Source organism: Gigantopelta aegis, chromosome 10 (genome assembly GCF_016097555.1).
Source record: "Gigantopelta aegis isolate Gae_Host chromosome 10, Gae_host_genome, whole genome shotgun sequence".
NCBI classification, from domain to species: domain Eukaryota; kingdom Metazoa; phylum Mollusca; class Gastropoda; order Neomphalida; family Peltospiridae; genus Gigantopelta; species Gigantopelta aegis.
In genome coordinates this window covers 1,039,028-1,063,608 of record NC_054708.1, presented here as the reverse complement: position 1 = coordinate 1,063,608, position 24,581 = coordinate 1,039,028, and the positions used below count along the sequence as shown (strand labels likewise).

Here is a 24,581-nt window from a genome sequence, read left to right as displayed (position 1 = left end):
TAGAATACCGGACGAATTGAAAATGGCTGCCCCCAATTAGCAGGAATAATCACGGTGTTTTATTACTCTAAAATTACGCGTTTTTCTGATTCATTGGTTAAAGTGTCAGTATGTGTTGGTGGTCCGGGTATGCATCTTTCCAACACATAAGGCTCATATTTGAGTTTAGTTCCCCTTTAAGAAATTTTTGAATCCAATTCAAAAGAAAAATGGGACATGTCTTCGGTGTTTTAAGTTCATGCCAAAAGTGCGAAGGACCGATTCGTGATATTTGACACGTAGGCCTACGTAATTTGGTGTTTAGATGGCTCTTTTTCTTTCTTTCTTTTTCCTTTTTTTCACACACTGCATAGTCCAAAGCAATCTGATTAAAATTAGCTCGACTGGTCATAGTAATTAACCAGTGGAGCTAATTTTAATTAGATTGGGTTCAAAGGGACAGATTAATGAGGTAAATAGCTGCACCTCGTTTTACGAAGCAATCTTAGCGCTAAGATCACCTGAAGTATATAACTACCTTCAAATCGGTAAAGTATATTAATTTTAACAAATCTCAGGCAATTTAGAAAAATATATACTGAATGAAAAAAAAAAAGGAACATGCTATTTGATACCAAATTTAATTCACTTCTCGAGTAGTTACGACTACATAAAAAGAGAGGTGTTATGTGGGATTCAGTGCCAGTAGAGTGAGATTGACGGCCAGTAACATAGTTCAGTTCCTCATACTCATACTGTGTATGATGGTTCTGTGTGCAGACAATATTTGCTGTTAATATTTGTGTTTCCTCTATCTTCTAATCAGTATATATTCAGTTAATGTGTCTGTGTTGTTTCCAAGCATTGCACAAAACTGAAGTTCACCCCAAAATACCAGTCACAATTTAAAGGTTGCATTCAATCATCATTCTGATTATTTGACAAACGACACACAGTGTTTTCAGGTCCAGTAAACTGAGGATGTTTTGACTTTCATGGCAATTTACCTTATTATCGTCCTTGAAGGATTTCTTCTTCCCAATGCCTGACTATATTGAGCTGGAATGTTTTGTATAACGTTGTCATGAACTGTTACAGATCAAGTTTGAGTTTCATGGCGATTTAGTTTTCTTTTGGTTTACAGAGTTATTGCCCTTGAACTTAAGGGATACGAAACCGTACTTCCAGAATCAGGCTTTAGAAAAGACCGTACTTCTAGAATCAGGCTTTAGAAAAGACAGAAGGACATCAGATAATCTCTTTATATTGAAAACTGTTGTAAATAAATACCTTCACATATCTGACAAAAAACTTCACTTATGTTTTATTGACTTCAGCAAAGCTTTTGATAATGTGTGGAGAGATGGTCTTTTACTCAAACTACAGCGACAGGGGTTTGGTAGTAAATTCTAATACATGATTAAGAACATGTACAGTCCATATGAAACTGCACTAAAATGCAATAACGGATTAACATCCACATTCATTTGTAACAAAGGAGTTAGACAAGGAGATAATCTTAGCCCATCCCTTTTTAACATTTTTTCTTAATGACCTCTCATTTTCACCAACAAGATGTGACCCCATTCATTTACATAACGAAAATCTTTCTTACTTGCTATGGGCTGGCGACCTTTTGCTTCTCTCACAGTCGGCAGACGGCCTTCAGAATTGTTTGAACACTCTGAACGAGTTTTGCTCAAAATGGTATCTTACTATAAACATTGAGAAATCAAACGTTATGACCATAACAAAAAAAACTAAAACAAAACTTGATAGCAAATTCTATTGTGGGGATAACAAGCTAAATCAAACACAAGAATATGCGTATCTGGGAAGTACCATAAACTCCCGAGGACAGTTTACTAATACTAAAACAAACTTCTTCAACAAAGCTTTAAAAGCTCTCTTCAAAATCAATAGCAGTTTTCTGGGTAGCTCACCACCTCCAATAATCTACAACAAATTATTTGATACCCTTGTAAAACCAATTGTTTTATATAATCGTGAAATATGGGGAGCTAATTTCATTGGAATGATAAAGAAACATGATTACACCAAATCCTTCAATACAATGGAAAACGAACCCTTCGAAAAACTTCATAATAAATTTTGCAAATTCACACTCAAGTGAGGAAAAAAATCAATAAATATCGCTCGCAAAAGCGAACTTGGTAGGTACCCGTTAATCGTGGATATTCATAAAACTATGATTAAATACTGGGCACATTTGGAAAATCTATGTGAATACAGAAAAATTCTTATCGATGCTGTAGCCTACAATGCAGCAAAGGGATAGATGCCAACAAAATAAGTTGACACAACTATTTTAACATAATGTGTGACAAAAGTGGGATTGATACTTCTCTGTTAAAGCCCATGGCCACAAACGGCATACATTTTAAAAATCACATTTCAACACAGTTACAAAACACTCACCAACAGTACTATAATCACAAAATATCTACATTAAAAAAAACTACTTTACTATAAACATATTGACCGCCCCTACACACGCGCAACATATCTTGACAATGTTAAAAATGCAAACTTCCGGCAAGCCATAACAAAAATAAGAATATGTGCACACCGACTTGAAATTGAAATTGGTAGGTACAGAAATGTTGAACAACACAAAAGGATATGCAAAATCTGCCACTCTGGTATGGAAGATGAATTACATTTTTTAATAAAATGTCGAGGCCTTACAAAACGCAGAAACATACTATATAAAAAACTACAACTAAACCCAACATTTATTCAATTAACAGACACTGGGAAACTATTTTTTCTACTTCTCTGCCCAGCACATATTGCTCCAATCATAGGGCAGTATTACTACGAGATGTTTGAAGAAAGACATGTTCTACTTTCAGTTGCCAGACCTCCTACCTAACGACATTGTCATTTGTTAAATATTGTTACTAGTATATAAATTATAATTGTGCTAGGATATTGTAACCATTATAACATGTATTTTCTTTTTTCTTGATGTTGATATTATTGTTCATGTCTGTATAAGCAAACATGCTAAAGAAAAACTGCATCGACATAGCAGCTATTAGCACTACACCAAAGAACAAGACAACACTCAACAAACTAGTAACTGAAAAACTACAACACAACTACAGGCAATACTTTAAACAAAAATTAAAAGACTCTGAAAAACTGTTATATTATAAACACATAGTACGACCATATCAACTTGCCCTATACCTCGTAAAAATTAAATAATTGTAACCTAAGGAGACATTTAACGAAACTTAGAATATGTGCACACCGCCTCGAAATCGAAAGAGGCAGGTATCACAATATTCTCAGAAAAGACCGACTCTGCAAGCTTTGCAAAGAGGCAGTGGAAGACGAGACACATTTTCTCGTGGACTGCAAACAGCTAGAAACGAGCAGAAGAATTCCCAATATTCCAAACACTAAATAAATACGAAAAATGTTATTATATCGTCAACTGCCCTAAAACACAACTCATTACAATCGCACAAGTCTGCTCAGATTTGGACACAGCACGAACTACTCTGCTAACTAGACTCCCTGCCACTTAATAATATTTATTTTAATTTACCGAATATTGAAGATCAGACAAAAAACAATAGAATCTGTTACACTATATGTACTTTATTAGATAGAGTTGTAGTTTAGTTTTTTTGATGTTAGCGATTAATATTTTATGGACTTTATTTTTGCTAGTCAACCAGACTATGTTTTTATTATTCATATATGAACATGGAAATAAAGTTATTGTATTGTATTGTATTGTATTGTATAATTTATATAGGCCCCTATGGAAATAAATGAACTGAAATTAAATTGAATCCAGAATCCAGAATGCTTGTTCAATTTTGACCTATTGTTTTTTCAAACTAAATTTCAGTGGTTATAAAAATCTATAATAAAATATAACCATAATAAAATCAATGTGCTCTAGTAGTGTCATTAAACAAAACACATTTTGTAACCATAATAAAATCGAGGTGATATTTAAAATTAATTATTTTGCGTAGTATAATATAATATGGTCTCGCACATGCGCATTGCACAGGAAGCGTTTATTTCCTGCACTTGGGAAGACATTGCTGTTTTATGTGTGAGATTTTATAATAATTATTATCTCTTCTACTATTTTACATATATATTCTTTATTTTGGTATGCTGAATGAGTGTGTATTTGGGTATAGAATGTTGATGCGTCAATTTCTCTTGCAATTTATTTTTTAGTGTTCATGTTTGTGAATTATTTCCCAAAAATGTTCAGAACAGAATTTTCGCGATCGAATGTTTTAGCAATAGCATGTCGTATAAGGTTGGACTATACCAATTCAAATCCCATAGGCGACCATGTTAACGTTTGTGTTTAAAAACACTATATGCAATATATCAACCAAACTGTGACCCATAAATATCAGTACTACAACCCCTACCTCAAAGTATTAACTGCAGAAAATGGTACCTTTCATGGCTCATTTTCGGTATAACCAGATGTTTCTGCAACACCCCTAGTTTCGCACAAAATTTTAGTACTTTTTTTTACAGGTACCCCATACATGTTCCAAGCACAAGGCTACTTGACACGGTGGTACTACATCAAATAAAATTGCATACATTTTTAGCCCAGATGAAACTAATTATTTTTACAACCAACACACTCACATTTATAACCAATCACAGGACTTGTGGTGTTAACTTCTCTATCAAAAGTTCGGTACACCTCGAACTTCGACCCAGCCGGAAATTAATTGGTATAGTGCAACCATAATGGGGAAGCAGTCGATTCGTCCACTGGACAATTCGTCCACGGATGATTCGTCCACTGAAAATTCGTCCACTGAGGAACTCGAGACGATTCGTCCACTACACAAAATCAGTTCCGGACGATTCGTCCACTGGGTTTTTATTTCCCCAGTACATTTTGTCCACGGCCTAAATAATGTGTACTACATGTACGTGGGGGCTAAATAAATTATTAGATATATTTTACCCCGTATTTTTTTTTGCTGTGTCATAAATTTACAAAGGTGAAAATAAATGATACTGCATTAGATTACGCTTGGTAGATGTTTTTGTAACCATGCTCTTCAGACATAATTATTTGGTGTTAATATTTATTCAGTTATTATTTGTTTCTATAAATATAATGTACGCCTTTCACGCTACATGTTCTAGGATGTTTTTAGTACAATATGCCCAGTAAAGATAATCTTTAGCCCTTCCCTTTCAACTTGTTTGGTTTCTGTTTGCTTTACCAATTAAAGTGTACAGGTGTACTCTATTGTGATATCGTGAAGTAATTAGCAATGCAGGCTCATTACTGCTTAAGCTTGTTTCACCAAGTTGGATCCAGTAGCGTCTAAAACAACACGCCTTATTTCAAAGCGGCACCGCTAACTACCTGTATGGACGGAATGAATGAATGAATGAATGTTTAACGACACCCCAGCATGAAAAATACATCGGCTATTGGGTGTCAAACTATGGCAATGCAAACAAATAAGGTGATGATCAACATCAATATAAAAATTCAAGATTTAAATAAGAATTGTGCAAAAATACAAATATCACAGATAGATACTGACTTTTACTCAAAATTTCAATGTGTGCTGTATTGGCCATTCTCAAAGAGAATGTTACACCCCTGCAGCACGGTGAGGTTACAGCACGCTCAGGGGTGTATGGACGGAGGGGTAATAAATTCTTCCGACGCGGAGGCTTGCATTACCTATTTACCACATCGTGTACGAGCGAGTGGACGAATCGTCCGTGGACGAATCATCTGCATGATAATGAATACAAACAGTTAATAAAAACTGGATAGTAATGTTGAATTCTAACTCTATTTTACTTTTTTGGTTATAGTATACCACAAAATAATGTTAAGAAACGATTACAATGTCAAAGAAATAACTATTAATATGTTTGAAAAAAATGCAGTCGAGTGGACGAGGTGAGTGGACGAATCGTCCGGTGGACGAATTGTTTGTGGACGAATTGTCCAGTGGACGAACCGTCTGGAAAGCATATAATGTTGGGTACCAATGTCGTCCCAAATGTCATTAGGGTAATTACAATACAAGCGAAGACAATAATTATGGGGAACAGGTTATATCCTTGTGTAACCATTTTTCGGATCTAGTGACGGACGTAACTTGTAAGAAGAAAAGTAAAAGTTTTGGAAATGGAAAAAAAACCCCACCAAAAAATACCCACTTGTTCAATTGACGGAGTTGTTATGTGCAATTTATAATCCATCCCACAGAGATCACATTTTTTTCATACATGTAATTTACTGTAAGTTTTTTATTTCCAAGCTGATTGATTTGTAAATTGTATTTCTTTGTTCTTTCCAAAACAATTTTACTTTTCTTACATCAAACCAAACTGAAATTATTTACAAAAAACATTTTAATAGAATGATGGGAAGGACTATAGAAAATAATTGGCTCAGAAATAATCTGGAGGAATTTAGCATCAGGTGCTTGCAAATGACCTGGACGAATGTAGGACAATTGCTCACCGGACAATTGCTCACTGGACAATTGCTCACTAATAAAAGTGAGAAACGGGACAATTGCTCACCTTTATTTTTCATTTTAATTTAAAAAAAAGTTTAAATAAAAATTTCATTTCCAGTATCAGTGGGTGTATAGAAATATCAGTTAAACACAATCAAATAACAAAATTAATCACAACACGAATCACATAAACTTGGGTGTAGATGTTTGGTGCCATCTTGAAGTTCCCATCCATATACCAGGTCCTAGAGTGTGCCAGTAACTGAAGTGCTTGCTGTGTAGCAAACACCGTCACACGGTTGTTGGCACCAGATCCATTGTTATGGATGAGGAAGGGCTGGGCATCATCATTATCACCAGTATTGGTCCATTCACCATCAATCACCAAATCGCGCTGAGATGCACTCAGGAGGGAGAGTTCACGTTTCTGCCAGTGGATGGTTCTCTTCAAAGTGTCCATTCTCCCAAGGTTAGCACGGGCAGTGTTGGATGCTTCCTGTAGACCAGCAGCTAGAATCTGAGCAGGTCTTGCTTTGGTGGTCAGGGCTTTCTCCCTCAGGGATGAGCGCACCTTGGCCACCTTAATAGCTGCCTCGTCAGGATCATGATCATGGATCTTATGGAAACGTACATCAGTCACATTAACATCAGTCACATTAACATCAGTGGTAACGGCGCCTTTACAGCCACAGGACCATTGATGCACACATTGCCACCGAATCCAGTCCTTCTTAGCTATTTTCTTGAAACACATAAATCCTTCCACACAAAGCTTGCTATGACCTCTCTCTGTCTTAATAATCTCAATAATTGCTAATAAAAACAGAAACCCAATAACTATATATACCTATAATTGAAGAAGTGAGTGAGTCATGTAAATTTTACTATTTTTTGTGATGTTTCTAATCCTCTTTTCTTTTCTTTTTTAAAGCTTTTATGTATTAAGTGTAGTGATAAAAGGCTACAAAGTAACTAATTACTAAAAACAACACACACTTTGAAAGGTTTGATCTTGATAATTAAAGGGACACACCCTAGTTACAGCTAGTTGCTAACCATTACGGCACTGTTTTTCGCTATTAAACCCATTTTTTCACAAATAAAATTGCACTTTACTTACCGTTTATTATTTAGAATATACATTTCCATTCACCTGAAGTGTTTTTTGGTAATCCTGGTAATCCTGGCGTTTGTAATACCACAAAATGCATTTTTCGTATTTCTGAAAAACGGACGCACGTTTGAGAAAAAAACGTTGAGCAGACAAGGTCTAATCTATTTTTAGACGGGATATTTCCATTTCAGTGTCACAGACGTTGGTATACCATGTGACCGTTATCATTTTGGTTCGGTTTGTTTTCTCATGCACGGTTCACGCAATCAACATCCGATTTGTTGTTGTTCATTTGTGAGATTTTTCTTCACAGTTCGTGAACATTTTCAGTAACAATAAAGTTCAGACAAGTAAGTATCTCAATACAAAACGTTACAAACCATTAAAACCAATAATTTTGCTACGTCCTACGATATCTGGAGATGGGGATACAACCAGGACAGAACAGTTGGAATAGGTGAAAAGAACGCACCCCAAGTCTGTGAAATTTGTCGTGACGTAGGCATTGTTGTGCTTCGACATCTACCGGTGACATCAGAATACAAACTTTCAAAAATTATTTCACGCAATTGGGACATGGGGATTCCCATGGTATTTATCGATATAAAACCTGCTTTTTCACTCCATTTGATAAAAACGTGATCTAAGTGTGTTACAGGTTTGTAGATTAACCAAATTATAATTTATTTACAAGGGATGGAACTAGGGTGTGCGGCTTGTCCGTACTCTGACCTGGACCCCGTTCCACAAAAGAATTATAGCTAAGGTTTAATAGTAATGAAATCTTGTTTGCGAACAAGTGTGAATTAGTTAAATAATAAATTGGTCACCAACTTTTATGCAACATCTTGGATATTCATTGGTATCTGATACCCATGAAATAACTTTGTCGGTTTATTTCCTAAAAAATAATCAGGGCTTCAGAAATGGAAAATATTTCATTAGCCCGCCGTAACATAACCAACTAAAATTTACTAGCTTGCCAGAATTTCTATTAGTCTGCCAGCTTATAGAAAATATATTTTTGTTTAGCAATATTTTAATATCACTGGTGTAGGAAGCGGGGGAGTGGGGAGCGCCCCACTTTTCTTGATCTAGTAGCAGCATGTATGTGTGTGCATATATGTATGTGTGGCCCCCCCCCCACCACCACCACCACCACACACACTTTTTGGCACCTTCCTACATCATTGTATGTAAATATGTTTAATGACAAAAACATTAAGAACACTTGGTAAGTTATCAACATCACGTTGCAAACGAACGAAATCAGACCCCAAACTGTGATTGACAAATCAATACATGTTGAAATATTCTGATCAAGACTACGTTATTCACATTTCTTTCATGTAGATTTACAAAATTCAAGTGAAATCCCACAAGAAGAATCTATTCAAAACACACCGGCAACATACTCTCAACGTAAACAAATCTTTTTTTTTTTTTTAGGAACTATTGACCTTTGACAGGCCCTGTTTCCTGGGAATTAGGCTAAACCGGAACTACTATAAAAATGGTACCATTTTTGTTGGCGAAAATGGAACCGATTTGACTATAACGGCACCTCAGTGTAATGGCAAAAAATATCTTGTAGATATATTGATTGTGGGGTGCCGTTTCAATCAAGGCTAGGTTCCATTTTGTCCAATTTGGTTCCATTTTCGTTTGAGGCCGTTTTGGCATAGTTCCGTTTCGCTATAACTAGTTTCTGAAATGCTGTGCTTGCGCAGTTCAGAACTCTTTAAGTCGTTTATTGGAAATGAGATGCATGTATTATTGTGTGTTTCGACATCATTCTAAAACGTTTGTTTGAATGGTTTGAAATTCTTGCATGACTGATGCGTAGTTGCGGATTCAATGTAGTAAAAATAATATATATTTTTTTAAAAATATAATAAAATGTCGGACTGGTAGTTGCATTTTTTAAATTGTCAGAATTTGGCGAGCAGGCGAGTACTTATTGCCCCCCTGATAATTGCTGAATGCATAAGACATGAGTTATTTCCCGTAATTTTGTGTGAAGGTCGTATGGCCTAGACTATTTTTCATCGAACACTGAGTTTCAAAACGGGTATTTGGTATATATTAGAACCATTTTTACACAAATAGTTCGTATCCTTAGAAAATTATAAAATTATCATCTAACTGCTATTTGACATAGGTCTATATTAGTGGCTTACAACAGACCTTCGTTTTTGACGGGCGCGGGCGCTATCATGCCCGTGAACCCCCGTCAACTCTATCTGACGGGTGCGAAATAACACGCCCCTAAATTGAACAAATCATGCTTGTAAGATATATAATTTGGGTCGAAAACAATAGATGTTGACATTTTTTTTGTTGACATTTTTTTTTTTAAATGAAGAGTTTGCAGGTACATAACATCTCTATTATAATATCATGATAAATGTGATAACCCTGTGCCATGTGGTTGTTACACTTTTAATTTCTTTTTATTTTAAATGATTTACAAATAAGCCTATTGGCATTATTTTTGTGAGAGTTTTATTAGACATTTTACAGTTCGAATTTGTAATAACAATACCATAGTTGTTACAATGTCAATTCACATTCAGTTCACAGGTTTGTGTTAATGGAAAAAATCATATTCTGCGATGAAGACTGAAATTATTGTACTTGTTTTAAATAAAACAGCAATAAATCAGTTTCAATTCTTTATTCATAAATAGTCAACAGATTATCATGATTCAAAATTTTAATGCAACATGATATGCATATAATACATAAGAAATGGATAAATGTTGTGTGCATGGTCTTTCTTTTTCTTGTGTAAGACTGCAATTGCCCATTCCTTCATCTTTGAGAACAACCATCATATTAGTTAATTTAGGATATTTATTTTGAAAACACAAAACATTAACTCTTAAGATATTTAATTTAAAAAGCATTACTCCTCAAACTCAATCATGTTAATGGCTGCAATTCCTCTCGGTCTCTTGCCTCTAATTCTGATTATTTTGAGGGGTGCGATTTTCCCTCCTTTGCATTTTGTGGAGAGTGATTTCCACCCCCTCGTAAGCATTTTGAGGAGTGCAATTGTTTTTATAAAAAGCGAAGGTCTGTTACAACTGACTTGTACCAACTGAACATTTTTAGACATTTCCGACGATAGTAAGCTGCACAACGTCGTGGAATGAACTGGCAATCGTAGAAAAAAAAAATTAAGGTGATAGTAGTGCTCAGAAAGAAAAAAAAGATCGCTTCGTAGAACAGGCCCGGACAGAGTTCGACCCGTACCCCTCTATATCAAAGGTTCTAAAGACTAACCCTATCCCTAAAACTACCTGAACCATTTATAGGTGGGTACGGGTCGAACTCATGCCCTGGGCTCAGTGCATTTGATTGTAATTGTCTAATAAAACAACAAACAATATATTTGACATTAAAGTGTTGAAAATCAAATAAATTTATAGGTTGTAAAATTTCAGTAGTCATTTGAATTGTGTATGTACCTGTTTTGCATTGTATTACGTGCATGCATGTAGAGTGATGTACAGTATAAGTATTTGTTTAAATTTCAGGTGTTTAATTTAACTTAAAGGATAGTCATGAGTCGAGGAAACCGTGGAGGGTGGAACATGCGTGGAGGCTATGGTGGTCATGGTGGCTACAATACGTACATGGAGGTGAAAGATTTTCTCTTTATATACTCTTCAAAAAAAGTAGGGGAACCTGAAGTATTCATGTTAATAGACCAAATAATTAGACCGAACATACGTTTTGACCACAGACATCCTACTAAAGAACGTTCAGGTCTGTTTATGTACACACCAAAACACATTCCATAGTTTGCACGTGCATCACACAGTTTCCCTGTACACATGCATGGGGTGTCATTCTCGATTTTGACAGTTTGATTAATCACTGTAGAACATTATTTCTGTCAATCTTTTTTATTCTGTTGATCATACAGTTGTTTTTGTTTCATTTTTAGTCATTTTTGTTGTTTGAATTAGCGATTTACTGATAAAAAACGATTTACTGATAAAAAATGTCAACCTTTAAATTTCACTTCTGACCCCAATCGTCCTTCAAGATCTTTGGTGGTCATAAAACTTACTGTAATACTGAACTACCGGTTGTAATGTTTGCCCAATTAATTCACTATTATCATACAACCATTCCCCACAGCTAATATACCTTACAATTTTGGCAGTTGTAAATTCTTATTAGCGTTCCCCTACTTTTTTTGAAGAATATATATCCGTCTTTATGCTAAAGAGCCTCATAGCCAAACTGGCTGTGCCTTATTTTGCAAGTTGCTAATTGGTCCTCATACTCTTGAGTGACTTCTGAATATTGTTTCATTATAAAAACTGTTCACACTAGTTTATTAGGAAATACATTAATGTTCACCTGTATTTCGTCGCAAGATAACCAGCGTAAAAGTGTCCAGGTTCCTCACTCCCTTGTAGTGATCAAATTATCGATTGCATTCATTTTTGTGCGTTAATATACCGTGGCGCTAACTCTGTCGGATCACCTTGCCACCAGTAAAGAATGATGTGCCAAGTCTGATCTTATATAGCAACCTCCAAAATATTGCTATTCATTAATAAATCCAATTATTGCAACTATATCTTGTCTTTAACCCATATTTATGATTATTATAGACCAGATAATTATCTTTTTTATATCGTGAAGTCATTGTCAAAATTAAAATGTGCACTCAGTTGGCTTGGGTTGTAAACTTCTTGCCTGATGCAGTCGGTCTAGGATCGATCCCTGTCGGGTGGCCAAGTGGCTTGTTTCTTTTCCAGCCAGTACACCACGACTGATATATCAACAGCTTTGGGATGGTGCATATACAAGATCCCTTAAACAGTAGTTGCTAATCAATTTTCAGTTGTGTAGAAATGTTGTTAATACAAAATGTTCCCTGTATAGTGTATGAACCATGTTTAATTGTTTATTTGATTGTGATGTGTATGTTTCCTGAATGATAATAACTAACTACAATGTGTTAATATTGTATGTTGCAGCAAAACCCTGGTTTTGGCGGTGGGTATGGCAGTGGTGGTTCTGGCGTTGGGTATGGCAGTGGTGGCTCTAGCAGTGTGTATGGCAGTGGTGGCTCTAGCAGTGTGTATGGCAGTGGTGGCAGTGGCGGGCAGTCGTTTGGAGGCCAGACTCACGGGTACGGTGACGAGGGATACGGGTACGGAGACGGGATGGGGCTGAGCGCGATCCAGGAGGAACAGAACATGCTACGGAACAAACTGGCCATGGCCAACAACCTGCTACAGCAGCAGACACAGCTTCTGGAGGAGGTCGGCATGCAAGTCAGTGGCGGGGACAGGGGGGGTGGCAGGAGGAGGGGGAGGGGCCTCATGGGAGACATGCCTTCGGGATACATGGGACCAGGCTTCGGTGGGAAGAGGCCGGGATCTGAAGGCTACGGCTTCGGCTACGATCCCAAGAGAAAGCGCATGGAGATGGTAAGCATATTGTTTAAAATGATGATTAAGAGTAAATGTTACATACTTGATGGACATTTTTATTGTTTTTGTTAATTTGTTTGTTTGGGTGAAATGACTGCCATTTAGTTGTGTTACTCTCACATTATTACTGTCATATTAATACACAAATATGCATCCGTAGTATATTTCTAAACTAACTGGGAACAAAATCTAACCATTTTTTTTTTCTCCATATGTCTGATCCATGTCAACCACAAAAATAAAGTAATAAACTGGAAATTTTTTAATACAGTATTTTGATAAGATCTTTTATGTTTAATGAAAAGAAAAATTGAACAGACAACAAAACCACTACCATAATGATACAAAGCTAATGATCAACATAGAAAGGACTTGACATGAGGAAAATTGTTAAACTCTTAACCTAGTGTACAAGTTGTTTCCAGTCTGATAATAAATAAAGTGACTATATTGCTGTTTAATATACTAGCTGTATTCTAATATCCTTAATCTTACTAACATTATCTCAATACTAGGTATATTAACCAATAACTGTAAGAAACAAAAGAAAAATAAATAAAACTAAAAACTTAATTGTTATTTATAAATAAAAAACAACCCAGCCACTATACTGAACAGTAGGAGTACTTAGGGCATACTATAAAATAATATCTTTTGCAACATTATACCTAGTAATATATTAGAATTTAAATAAGTCACTTATTACTTTTTAATTTTGAAGACAAATAGGACTGGTTTATATCCCTCCAGATGGTTTTAACCCATCTTGTAACTAATGTGTAATTTTGAAGTTTATTCCTGTTGTTGCAGAAATGTTAGGATATTTTATAACTGAACAAAGCAGGTAATGCTTGCTCTGTTCTGAGTTTATTGTTGTTTGTGACATTTCGTAACAGTGGTGCTGTATAGTGTTATTGATATTTCTAAACTGCCTACTTCAGGCATGTGTATATGTGTATTGGTCATCATCATTTGTTATCACATAGCTTGTTATGATAAAATACAGAATGTCTGTAAAAGGCATATAAGTGGATATAATTTTATACAGCGTGGCTGTATAAAGTTAGGAGTATACTCTTTTTAAATGACATTTGTTAACACAAATAGATTATTTTGTATTATTGTCTTTTGTATCCATTGTTTAGGATCAGCTTTGTCTTATTAATGATGTGTGTTAACAACGTTTTCATATGATTGTATGTGCCTGTTATAGGTAGATATAGGGCATCTGCCTGTCTTTAGAATTTGCTATGTAGAATGTCTATTGTAGACATATATTTATGCTTTTTTTTTGCCATTGGCAATATGTGATGATGACATGTTCTAGAATATGACTTAATGAAATCCATGTTATGAGTATAATAGAGTAGAAAATATCTGTGTGGTTGTGAGGAATCACTGCCTGGACAACTCCCAATGCAACAAGTAGAAATGCTTTGTAGTTGACGATTTCAAACCCAAAGCAAACCCTGTCTGGTTAGTCCAGACATGTCAACAGCAGAAACAAATCTTGTTACTTATATCTTTTGGATGTTACTTGCTTGACTAATTATTATTATATGATAAATTATATTACATATCTTCAGTGTTATTTAACAAGGAAAAAAAAAAAAAAACCCACACAATAAAGTGACCAACTAGTGCATAAAAATGTGCCAGTTTTTCATGGTTGCTGTAAATAGTAACCCATATATTTACTTTTCATTTCAAATACATTTACAAATTATTTCTACACTGTTGCTATGCAATTGTTACTACAAACATTCAATATGTGTGAACAAATAATTTAATCAGCAATACTTTTTTTCTGGCTGGTATACTGTCATCATTGAGTAGCCACCAGTAAACAGCTAAACAACAATGTTTTTTGGCATTATACCGCCTAAAAATGGGTGTACTTAAAAACAGCTGTCAAAAGAGAACTACATGTTGTATTGGCCTGTTAAATGTAGGCAATTTTGGCATTATACCGCCTAAAAATGGGTTTAATTGAAAACAGCTGTCAAAAGAGAACTACAGGTTGTATTGGCCTGTCTGTTAAACATAGGCAATTTTGGCATTGTACTGCCTAAAATGGGTTTAATTAAAAACAGCTGTCAAAAGAGAACTACAGGTTGTATTGGCCTGTGTGTTAAACGTAGGTGATCAGTTGGTCAAACAGCTGACCAGGCAGTGCTTCTACCGGCGCCTCAAGCCGTGGTTGTTCACGTTGTTGGTTTAATCGTTTGGAACATCCTTGCTGGTTTCAGTCATTTGGCTCGCGGGGTGGGAGAGGTCGAGGGCGTGACCGAGGCAGATCACGAGCCCAGGTTCGCAAGGAGGCACGGGGTAAGACTGTGCAGAAGAAAAAAGAGAAAGGTAATCCACACATCGCTCGTCTAGCAACGCAAGTGTGCTAGGTAAGCCATGTGCTTGAATTTAAACACTCATAATAACAACCTTTTCACGTAAAGGAAATGGTTGCTAAAAATAAGTTTTTCATGTTCGTCATGGAAAAGTTGTCCTTCCAGCTATATTGTTTTTATATATCAGCATAGATATGAAAAATGAGAGTTGGTTTTAACTCTAGTAAGTGTCATGTTATCAAGATCATAGGTTGTTGGGAGAGAAAAATATGAGGACAATACCAGAAACATTTTAAACATTACAGTTGTATATTACAGTAGGCAGAAAATGATGGCAGATTGTCATAGACACTGACAAACACTGTAGATGTCAGGTGCACATTATTGACAGGCAACAATTGATAAACACACGCTAGTTAATAAAAATAAAAATTGGTTAAGGATTTTTCATAATGGTCATTAAGTAGACCTTGTACCCGAGTTTATTGTTAAACTGCATAACAAGAAAGAGACTCTTAAATAACCAGAAAAAGTTTGTAATAGCTGTTAACCTTATTTAAGTTAATAAACTACATGGAATAAATAATAAAATAAATAAATAAATGTAAATAAACCCATAATAAACGATCATTGAATTGTTAAAACTACATGAAAAGAGGTAAATATTTAAATAAACGATGAAATCTGTTTTTGTTTCCTAGTGTACAGCAACTCTTCTAAATGTAATCACAATGATACTGGTCCATGTGTAGTCTGAGTACAGCCAGCCTTGATTTCTAGTCTGTGTTAGATTGTTTGGTAGGTCACTCAGTGATGTCATTAAGAAGAGAACAGGTGAAAATTAAATTATAGAAATTATTTTTTAAAGAAAGGTCCCACTTTTGTAATGTTTCTTGGTGTGCAGCACTTGTCCATTTCTATTCAATTCTCTTTATTGTCAGTGTTTTTGCAACTGTAGTATCTGTCTGCATCAGTCAAGAGAGTGCATTTTCATTCACAAGACATATTTTAAAAATTAGTCAGTTGCATGCTCCTCATTGGTTTGTGGTTTCTCCATCAGTAGGCGGTAAGAGAAATGGTGCATACACTATTTGTGCTGCTTCTCAGTGGTTTCTCCATCAGTGGACGGTAAGAGAAATGGTGCATACACTATTTGTGCTGCTTCTCAGTGGATTCTCCATCAGTGGGCGGTAAGAGAAATGGTGCATACACTATTTGTGCTGCTTCTCAGTGGTTTCTCCATCAGTAGGCGGTAAGAGAAATGGTGCATACACTATTTGTGCTGCTTCTCAGTGGTTTCACCATCAGTGGGCGGTAAGAGAAATGGTGCATACACTATTTGTGCTGCTTCTCAGTGGTTTCTCCATCAGTGGACGGTAAGAGAAATGGTGCATACACTATTTGTGCTGCTTCTCAGTGGTTTCTCCATCAGTGGACGGTAAGAGAAATGGTGCATACACTATTTGTGCTGCTTCTCAGTGGTTTCTCCATCAGTGGACGGTAAGAGAAATGGTGCATACACTATTTGTGCTGCTTCTCAGTGGTTTCACCATCAGTAGGCGGTAAGAGAAATGGTGCATACACTATTTGTGCTGTGTTTCACCATCAGTAGGCGGTAAGAGAAATGGTGCATACACTATTTGTGCTGCTTCTCAGTGGTTTCTCCATCAGTGGACGGTAAGAGAAATGGTGCATACACTATTTATGCTGCTTCTCAGTGGTTTCACCATCAGTCGGCGGTAAGAGAAATGGTGCATACACTATTTGTGCTGCTTCTCAGTTGGAACCTGCTCAATCTGTGATGATGAAGTTTCAGATAACGATGTATTTTCTGTGAAAGAAATCTGTACTACAATAGTACCAATTCATGGCTAAAGGACATCAGTTAGCTGGTCACAAGATTAGTGTGCTCGCCAAATATAATTAGCCAGTGTTATGAAACCCTAAGCATGTCATCTATTCTTTCTGGACACTGCATACTCATACTTTATATACATAAAAACATATGGGAGTTAAAAATTAATAATTTTTATTTTTCCTGTTAAATATCGTACACCGATGTGTTTTTCGTGTTTATTATGTTTAATGTTCTGCGTTCATGGTTGAACTTAAAGATAAAAATATACAAACACCATAGCCATGATACAATATATTTGGCAAATTTCACCTTTTAATTTTATGATGTTAAATAAATACATGCATATTAAACAAATTTATTCTTCTTTATTTTCATGGGTTTGGGGTTTTGTTGACAATTTCATGTGAGACCAATTGGCAGTTTTATTTTCCCCATCCTTGCTATAATGTGTGTGCCAGCTTAGATGCTCAGTCACAGTTCACAAATTATGTCACTATTGAAGAGAAAATCACACAGACTGTCACTATTCAGGAGAGTTGACACGTGGTCCTTTTTAGTCCCCAACTGGTCCAACCAGAGGGATTGTAGGTTTCTTCTCTGTCTGGCCATCTGTCCCACATATAGTTTTTCGGTGTGTTTTTTTGGTGATATGAAAGATTACACCATGGAGAAAAAGTACTGTAGCAAAGGATATATTTCCACTGATAGGTAGCAGAAAGTATAGTAGTATAGTGTTTATGCCAGAAAGAAAGTTTTGGTCATGGCGCTATGGAATTGAATATTTGCTGAATGCAACCACAGTCGACAGGGAGTATGCAGGGTTAAGGTTAAGAAAATCATACAGTAATGATAAATCAATTATTTTGTCAAAAGATTAACTAAAAAAAAATCTGCAAAAATTTGGTTATGGCACCATAGCCATTTTACCCTCTGGCAGAAACCCTATGGTATGTCTGCTAGTTACCACCATCCTACACCAATATTGGTTGGAACCCTGTGACTGATAGATACAGATCTGTGACTGATCCTGAACACACACACAGTCACATACAGACACACAGACACACAGACACACACACACACACACACACACACACACACACACAACTTTACTGTGACAGCATAACTACTGGCCTGTGGAACTGAAATTAATATTTTGGACAATTCACAAAATTCAGGAACAAGGAACAGTTATTAAATATGACCCAGACAAACGTTGCTAGTTCCCCAGGCCAGTATATATTTAATTATTAATAAGTATTTATCGTTTACTCTAACTTAGTCTGAGCAGGAAACATTGAAGTAATTTTTGTTATTAATGTGATGTTTGCATGTAACATTCGCTCCATGTTTGTGAGATGTTTCACTCGCTGTATTTAATGGTTGTTTGTTTGTACTCTATTAGCAGAGGAGCAAGATGTTGAACGAGTCATGGAACCGGTGAGTCTTATTTTACCTTTCTGCTGTAATTGTAACTGATGCTAAAACTAACACCAAACCAACTAGCTTTCGTTTGCCCTGATGCGTCAAGTAAAGCAAACAAGGTTTGTTTTGCCCGCATCACTTCAAGGTTCAGGCATGTGAAACCAGTGATCGGCATCTGAAAACTTGATAGCAGCATTTCATTTACCATCATCGTACAGCAGAACTGACTGAATGGGGGGGGGGAGGGGGATTTATAGGTTTCAAAAACATACAAATCAAATTGATGAAAATTGCATAATAAGTGCCTTTTTAATTACCATAGTATCCCAATCAGTGTACCGATTGGGATATTTCTTCTTCTAGCTGGTGCTCCATAAGTGCTGGTGTATCAAAAGATATGGTGTGTGAGATGGTGCATGTAAAAGATCCCATGTTGCTAATCAAAAAGAGTAGCATGGGTCATCTCATTATCTGTATGGCCCGTAACCATTATCCTACACCATATAACTAAATCAAAATGGGTTGCAGACACTAATCTTATCGGCGAAAGTCGGCTCGAGTCGCCAAGTTATTAGCAGTAGTGAGAAGTCGGCTCGAGTCGCCAAGTTATTAGCAGTAGTGAGAAGTCGAAGTTGCCATAATATTCTGGACCTGATCCCATTTCAAAAACAAAATCATAAAACAAGACGTTCAAACCCCAACTTGTTTAGTGTCATAGCTCACTTGGCACCTTGTCGCCAGATGTCGGACAGTGGTTTTATTTTAGCGCTAGTCTGTATCCTCGAGTAATTGTGAACCAACCTATTAACGGGAAATGGGTTCTGTGCACTGTAATGTATGATTGATTTGATGAATGAAATAATGTTTTACCTTGTTCAATTTATTATCACAATCAACCCACAAATGTTAATTCTCATGCCAGTGTCTGTTGTGGAGAGATTAAATTACACGTCGTAGTCTAATGTTGATATTCTTCAGATAAACCTGTAAATAGAGCTCTTGTTTTTCAAAGTGACGAGTGTCACGCCATGTGCTGTGACCAGTCAAGCATTGTTAATCCTCGGACACTGTCCTTTCAGTAATGTCAGAAAATACTAATTAATACTTTAATTTTAACATAACAGCACATGATCAACTACTTAATAATATCACATTTTTAATGAAACATACACATGGTTTTGGGGGTGGGTTTTTTATTATTTTATTACCGGAATTAGTATTTTATAATGAAATACTACGATCATAACTGAGTGTAAAATTCAGAATTTTTACAATTGAACATGGAAACAGGTGAAACATTACCAATTGTACCAATAAATGTTCACATCGCCTATTTTGATCAAACTTAACCCCTTTCTTGTAGAAAGGGAGAAGTCGCTTCTACTTTTTCAATTCTAGATTAGGGTCAGGGTTAAGCTTGTCGTTAACCTTTAGACTACCGGATTAATTTTTAACAAAAAACCACGTTGAGTGGGTACAAGTTTAAAAATTTTACTCACATATATTCACTTAAATGTTTTATAAATACATGAAATAAAGTTCATATATGAATCGGTAAGTATTATTTTCGTGTCTTTTTTTGTAATTTTTATTATTTTTAGATCGGCTAATGGTGATTAAAATTAGGCAAAAAATCGAAAGAAAAGTTGCATTTACTTACGGGCATTTGTGGCCAGCTGTCCAGTATTTATGTCCATTATTCCCGATAACAGTGGTTTTCTGACCAGAATCTTTTTAAAAACCCGAACTACAATTCATATTGCAATATTTGGTAATTTTCGTTGTTGGTAAAACGATCAAATTTATTATCAAATTAGCTGTCACAATCAGCTATCAATCCCTGAAAATTACCGCGACGTGCCGCCATTGTTGTCAAGTGAAAATACTTGCCGAAAACCAAGATATCTCGCCTGCAGTACTCAGAAGGTTAAGATAAAATATTTCTTCCTTCCTAACGAATCCTTTTATCAATATTGGGGAATAAGAGAACACGCAGTACTGTAGGCTTTAACCTCTGACTTCACTGTTACATAATTATCGTAGCTTATTAAAAACTGCCTCTGTTACAATTCAAACTATTCAGTACTTTTGAAAGGGATTCACTAAACTTGAGGCATAAACCATTTCCAGCTGTCACCATAGATACCCTAGCAACATCATAGTGCTTGTCTTGGGGCTATTGTGTTGTTGACACATACTGTATGTGTCAAGCATTTGTTGTTCTAGTGTTAAATACTATACTCATATTCCAAGTAAAATTGGTTTTAATCAACCGCTTGATTCTTCTTGCAGTACGACCCGACGAAGAATTCCGTGAGCTACTGTCATGTCTGTCACTATGACCTGATTAATTTGAACGTAAGTTTTTTTTGATTGTGCTGAAAACTTGATGAATTTAGAGTAAGTTAAAAGTAGAGATGCCAACCATTCCGGATTTGACAGAATTATTACGCATTACGAATCGAGACCAACAAATTCCGGAACAAAAGATAAAATGGGTCTTGAAAATATTAGTAGAAATATTTCAATCGAACACCAGTAGAAAATGAATTTTTTGACGGGGTATTAGTAAACCATTACACCGGGGACAAAAGGATTTTTGTTCAAAAAGATAACATGTTTTACAGAAGTACAAAAACGAATACACAGAACTGTGGCCTGTCATCTTAGGATTTATTTTACATGTAGTGGCACAGAATTTGAAAGATTCCTAAAAATACTATCATATTCCAGATAATAGCTTTTAAGATTCCTAACAACTGTTTCGAGGTGTTGGCATCTCTGTAAAAGGTTTGTCCAACAAAATGAAATTGTGGTTAAACAATTAATTTTTTTATTATTGTTATTAAAAAAAATAATTATAAACAGTTTCTCTGTCAGTATAAATATGTGACCATTGAACCTATGCTATAAAATTGTTCCCTTTCTAGACAGCACCTTCTCCAATGGGTATCATTAATAGTTAGTCCAAAGCAAACTATTAACACATTGCACAATTTTCACATCATTATGATCTAGTCCAAAGCAAACTGTTAATCGATTCCATTACACAATTTTCACATCATTATGATCTAGTCCAAAGCAAACTTTTTATCCATTCCATTACACAATTTTCACATCATTATGATCTAGTCCAAAGCAAACTGTTATGGTTCGATGACAGTCACTTTTCATACCCTTGTTTTTGCTTCGTACACAAATAAAACACATCTAACGGTAATTTTTTGATATTATATATTTGATAAAAGGTACTTATTATTTCTTTCATCTTTTAAAACTTAAACTTAATATTTTGCCTAGAATTATGAATTTGTTTTACCAACCTGTAAATAGCATTGTCTGCTTGTTATAGAATTTTGACAAGTTCAAAGTTAGTAAACCAGTTTTTATTTTAATATGGTGAAGCATTGTAAAAATATAGCTGATTTGAATTTGAATAACGTCAGTATTCCAATGACTGAATACATGAATCCATTTTAACAATGCTGGAAAAATTCCAATGCAAAATTACTATTGAAATTTTTGATCATTATATATTTGATAAAAGGTACTTATTATTTCATATGTATTTGAAAAAAATCTTGTGATTAAAATATTGTATCTTTTATGAAATATGGATATCAAGTGAAATTACTGTAAGATATGTTACATTTATTGTGTATGAAGCCAAAAGAAGGGTGTGAAGAGTGACTGTTGTAGACCTTAATCCATCCGATTGCACAATTTTCACATAATTATAATTATAATGTGTCTGCTTTTCTGTCACCCTCCTGACAGGTATATCATGTAGCTCACTGTATTCGTTTTAATGAGAAATCAATTTGTGTTTAGAAATGGAAGGCCCACATTGAGACCGAGCCCCACATGTCTCGTATGGCTGAGTTGGAGGGTAATGGGGAGGAGGCGAGTGAGGAGGAACAAAAAGTGCTAGAGAAAATCAAACACCAGACAGAGCTGCGTGAGAAACAGAGGTGACATGACTTGTAAACCTTCGTACACACATCCTGTTCTCACAGTGACAATATATTTTAGATATACATATTAATATGGCAACACATGTAATTCGAGACACAATAGCACATTTGTCACCCCATGATGGATGTCTATATCAGCCTTTCTGTGCATCTTGCCGTGAGTGTGCAGCTAGAAAGCACATGCTTGGCTGTAGTGAAGTTATTTTTTAGAAGTACTGCTGTAAAGTGTGTGTCTGACAGTGATGAAAAAGAATTGCTTCTATGTCTATTCCAGATATAGTCTGGTAGTCTCATGTTTTACCATGCTGTGTGTTTGTGTGTTTTACCATGCTGTGTGTTTGTATATTTTACCATGCTGTGTGTTTGTGTACAACTTGATTCATTTTGAAATATCCAATTTGTTTGCATCATTGTTATCGCGTTGTCGTTGCCAGAAAATCGGATGAATGTTTATGAAGCGAAATACAGAATGTGACTACCTCAGTTTTCATTAACACAAGGCCTTGTACTGTCCACTCATGCTAAATTATGCTAAATTATCTTCTAGCTGGACTTATTGTGAAAGCTGTGACAAGGATACCGTGTCAAGCCTGTTGAAACACAAAGGGTCGCCCCAGCATGAGGTAAGAACTTTGTGCAAATGTCATAAAATAATTATATTTTCTGCTAATTTAAGATTTCCTAAGAATTTATAAAGACCTGACAACTGGACATGATGACAAACATTTTTGTAAAAGGAAAGCTAAACTTGCCAAGCAAATACAGGCTTCAAATGAAGCAGTGGTGCTTGAAAATAAACATTTTACAAAAGATATAAACAAATACTAACTATTTACAGTCTTGGATGGAGTGACAACTTTGAATAGTTAAAGGTCCACAATCATGGTACATTATTAATACACTATATAAAAAAAAGATTACATTATAACCATAAAAAACACAAATACCACCCCAATTATTAATAAAGCGACTTTTTGTAAAACACACTGGGAAAAAACACTGATCCAGTCGATTGTCCCGCATCTGACCTGTGTTGTAGCATCAGGTGAATTCCACTCATTCATTAGTAGGTTAGCTTGGTGACAGCATGTAATGAGTCTTCGGAATATCACTCATTCTTATCGGACGTTAGTTTGGACATTTCGGACTTGTCGCATTTGTCTTATTTATTCTAATGCTACCTCGATTGGTGAAGGAGAAAATCCGTATGGGGTACTTTCCTATCAGTTTGAACTGTAGTACACCGACGATGATCCGTCGAGCCAAATGCGGTCAGCCTATTTGCAGCACGGAGCCCGGACGTTGGCCGGTGACAAAAACAAAGCCCGAATGTTAATGCCGAGGGGTACATTGTTCATATTTGGCTTAAAGATACACCTCAACACGACACATTTATATATGTTAAAAAAATAAATGTAGGAAAAATATTTTTCAGAAAAAATACTAATTAATATTAAATAATTAATGTATTGCAATTATTATTAAAAACAACATACACGTACATACATTAAATATGTTTTTAAAAAACATCATTAAATATATTAAACAAGGCGCATTCATCGTCAGTCTACTCATTACTTGGTTACAGACAACTACAATTGGTACCTGTTTCGTTTACAAAAGATGAAAATAGAAGATTTTATTGTTTGAAGTTAAATCATTTAATTGGTTAACTAAAGGCTTATTTGCAAAAGCAATACATGTCTACAGATTTTGCAGACATCGGTATCTCGGACAGCATGTGACACAGTCGGCTCACTATGAGATAAGGAATCTTAAGTGGGTGTGTGTACTGCCAATATTCTACGGTATCTGTTATTGTGTAATGTCGTTGTAAAGAGGTGTTTTCAGACGTCGGATGCACGTTTGTTCCTAATTTACTCTGTTGGTGTTGGAAGGT

At 35.6% G+C, this 24,581-nt stretch overlaps 1 protein-coding gene across 2 annotated transcripts in view; it reads left to right on the top strand.

Moving 5' to 3' along the window:
- Positions 1 to 4,038: 4,038 nt before the first annotated feature.
- The window catches only part of LOC121382723 (glutamic acid-rich protein-like), a 29,930-nt gene continuing 9,387 nt past the window's right edge, over positions 4,039 to 24,581 (top strand). Inside the window, exons 1-8 of one of the 2 annotated variants that reach the window (XM_041512278.1) lie at positions 4,039 to 4,081; positions 11,160 to 11,264; positions 12,621 to 13,076; positions 15,329 to 15,437; positions 18,691 to 18,722; positions 21,000 to 21,065; positions 22,539 to 22,678; positions 23,229 to 23,304. In XM_041512278.1, the coding sequence (XP_041368212.1) occupies positions 11,187 to 11,264; positions 12,621 to 13,076; positions 15,329 to 15,437; positions 18,691 to 18,722; positions 21,000 to 21,065; positions 22,539 to 22,678; positions 23,229 to 23,304 (957 nt within the window). In that variant the 5' untranslated portion in view covers positions 4,039 to 4,081; positions 11,160 to 11,186. Of the gene's footprint in view, positions 4,082 to 11,159; positions 11,265 to 12,620; positions 13,077 to 15,328; positions 15,438 to 18,687; positions 18,723 to 20,999; positions 21,066 to 22,538; positions 22,679 to 23,228; positions 23,305 to 24,581 lie in introns of both variants that reach the window. The other variant, XM_041512277.1, reaches the window with a different exon arrangement.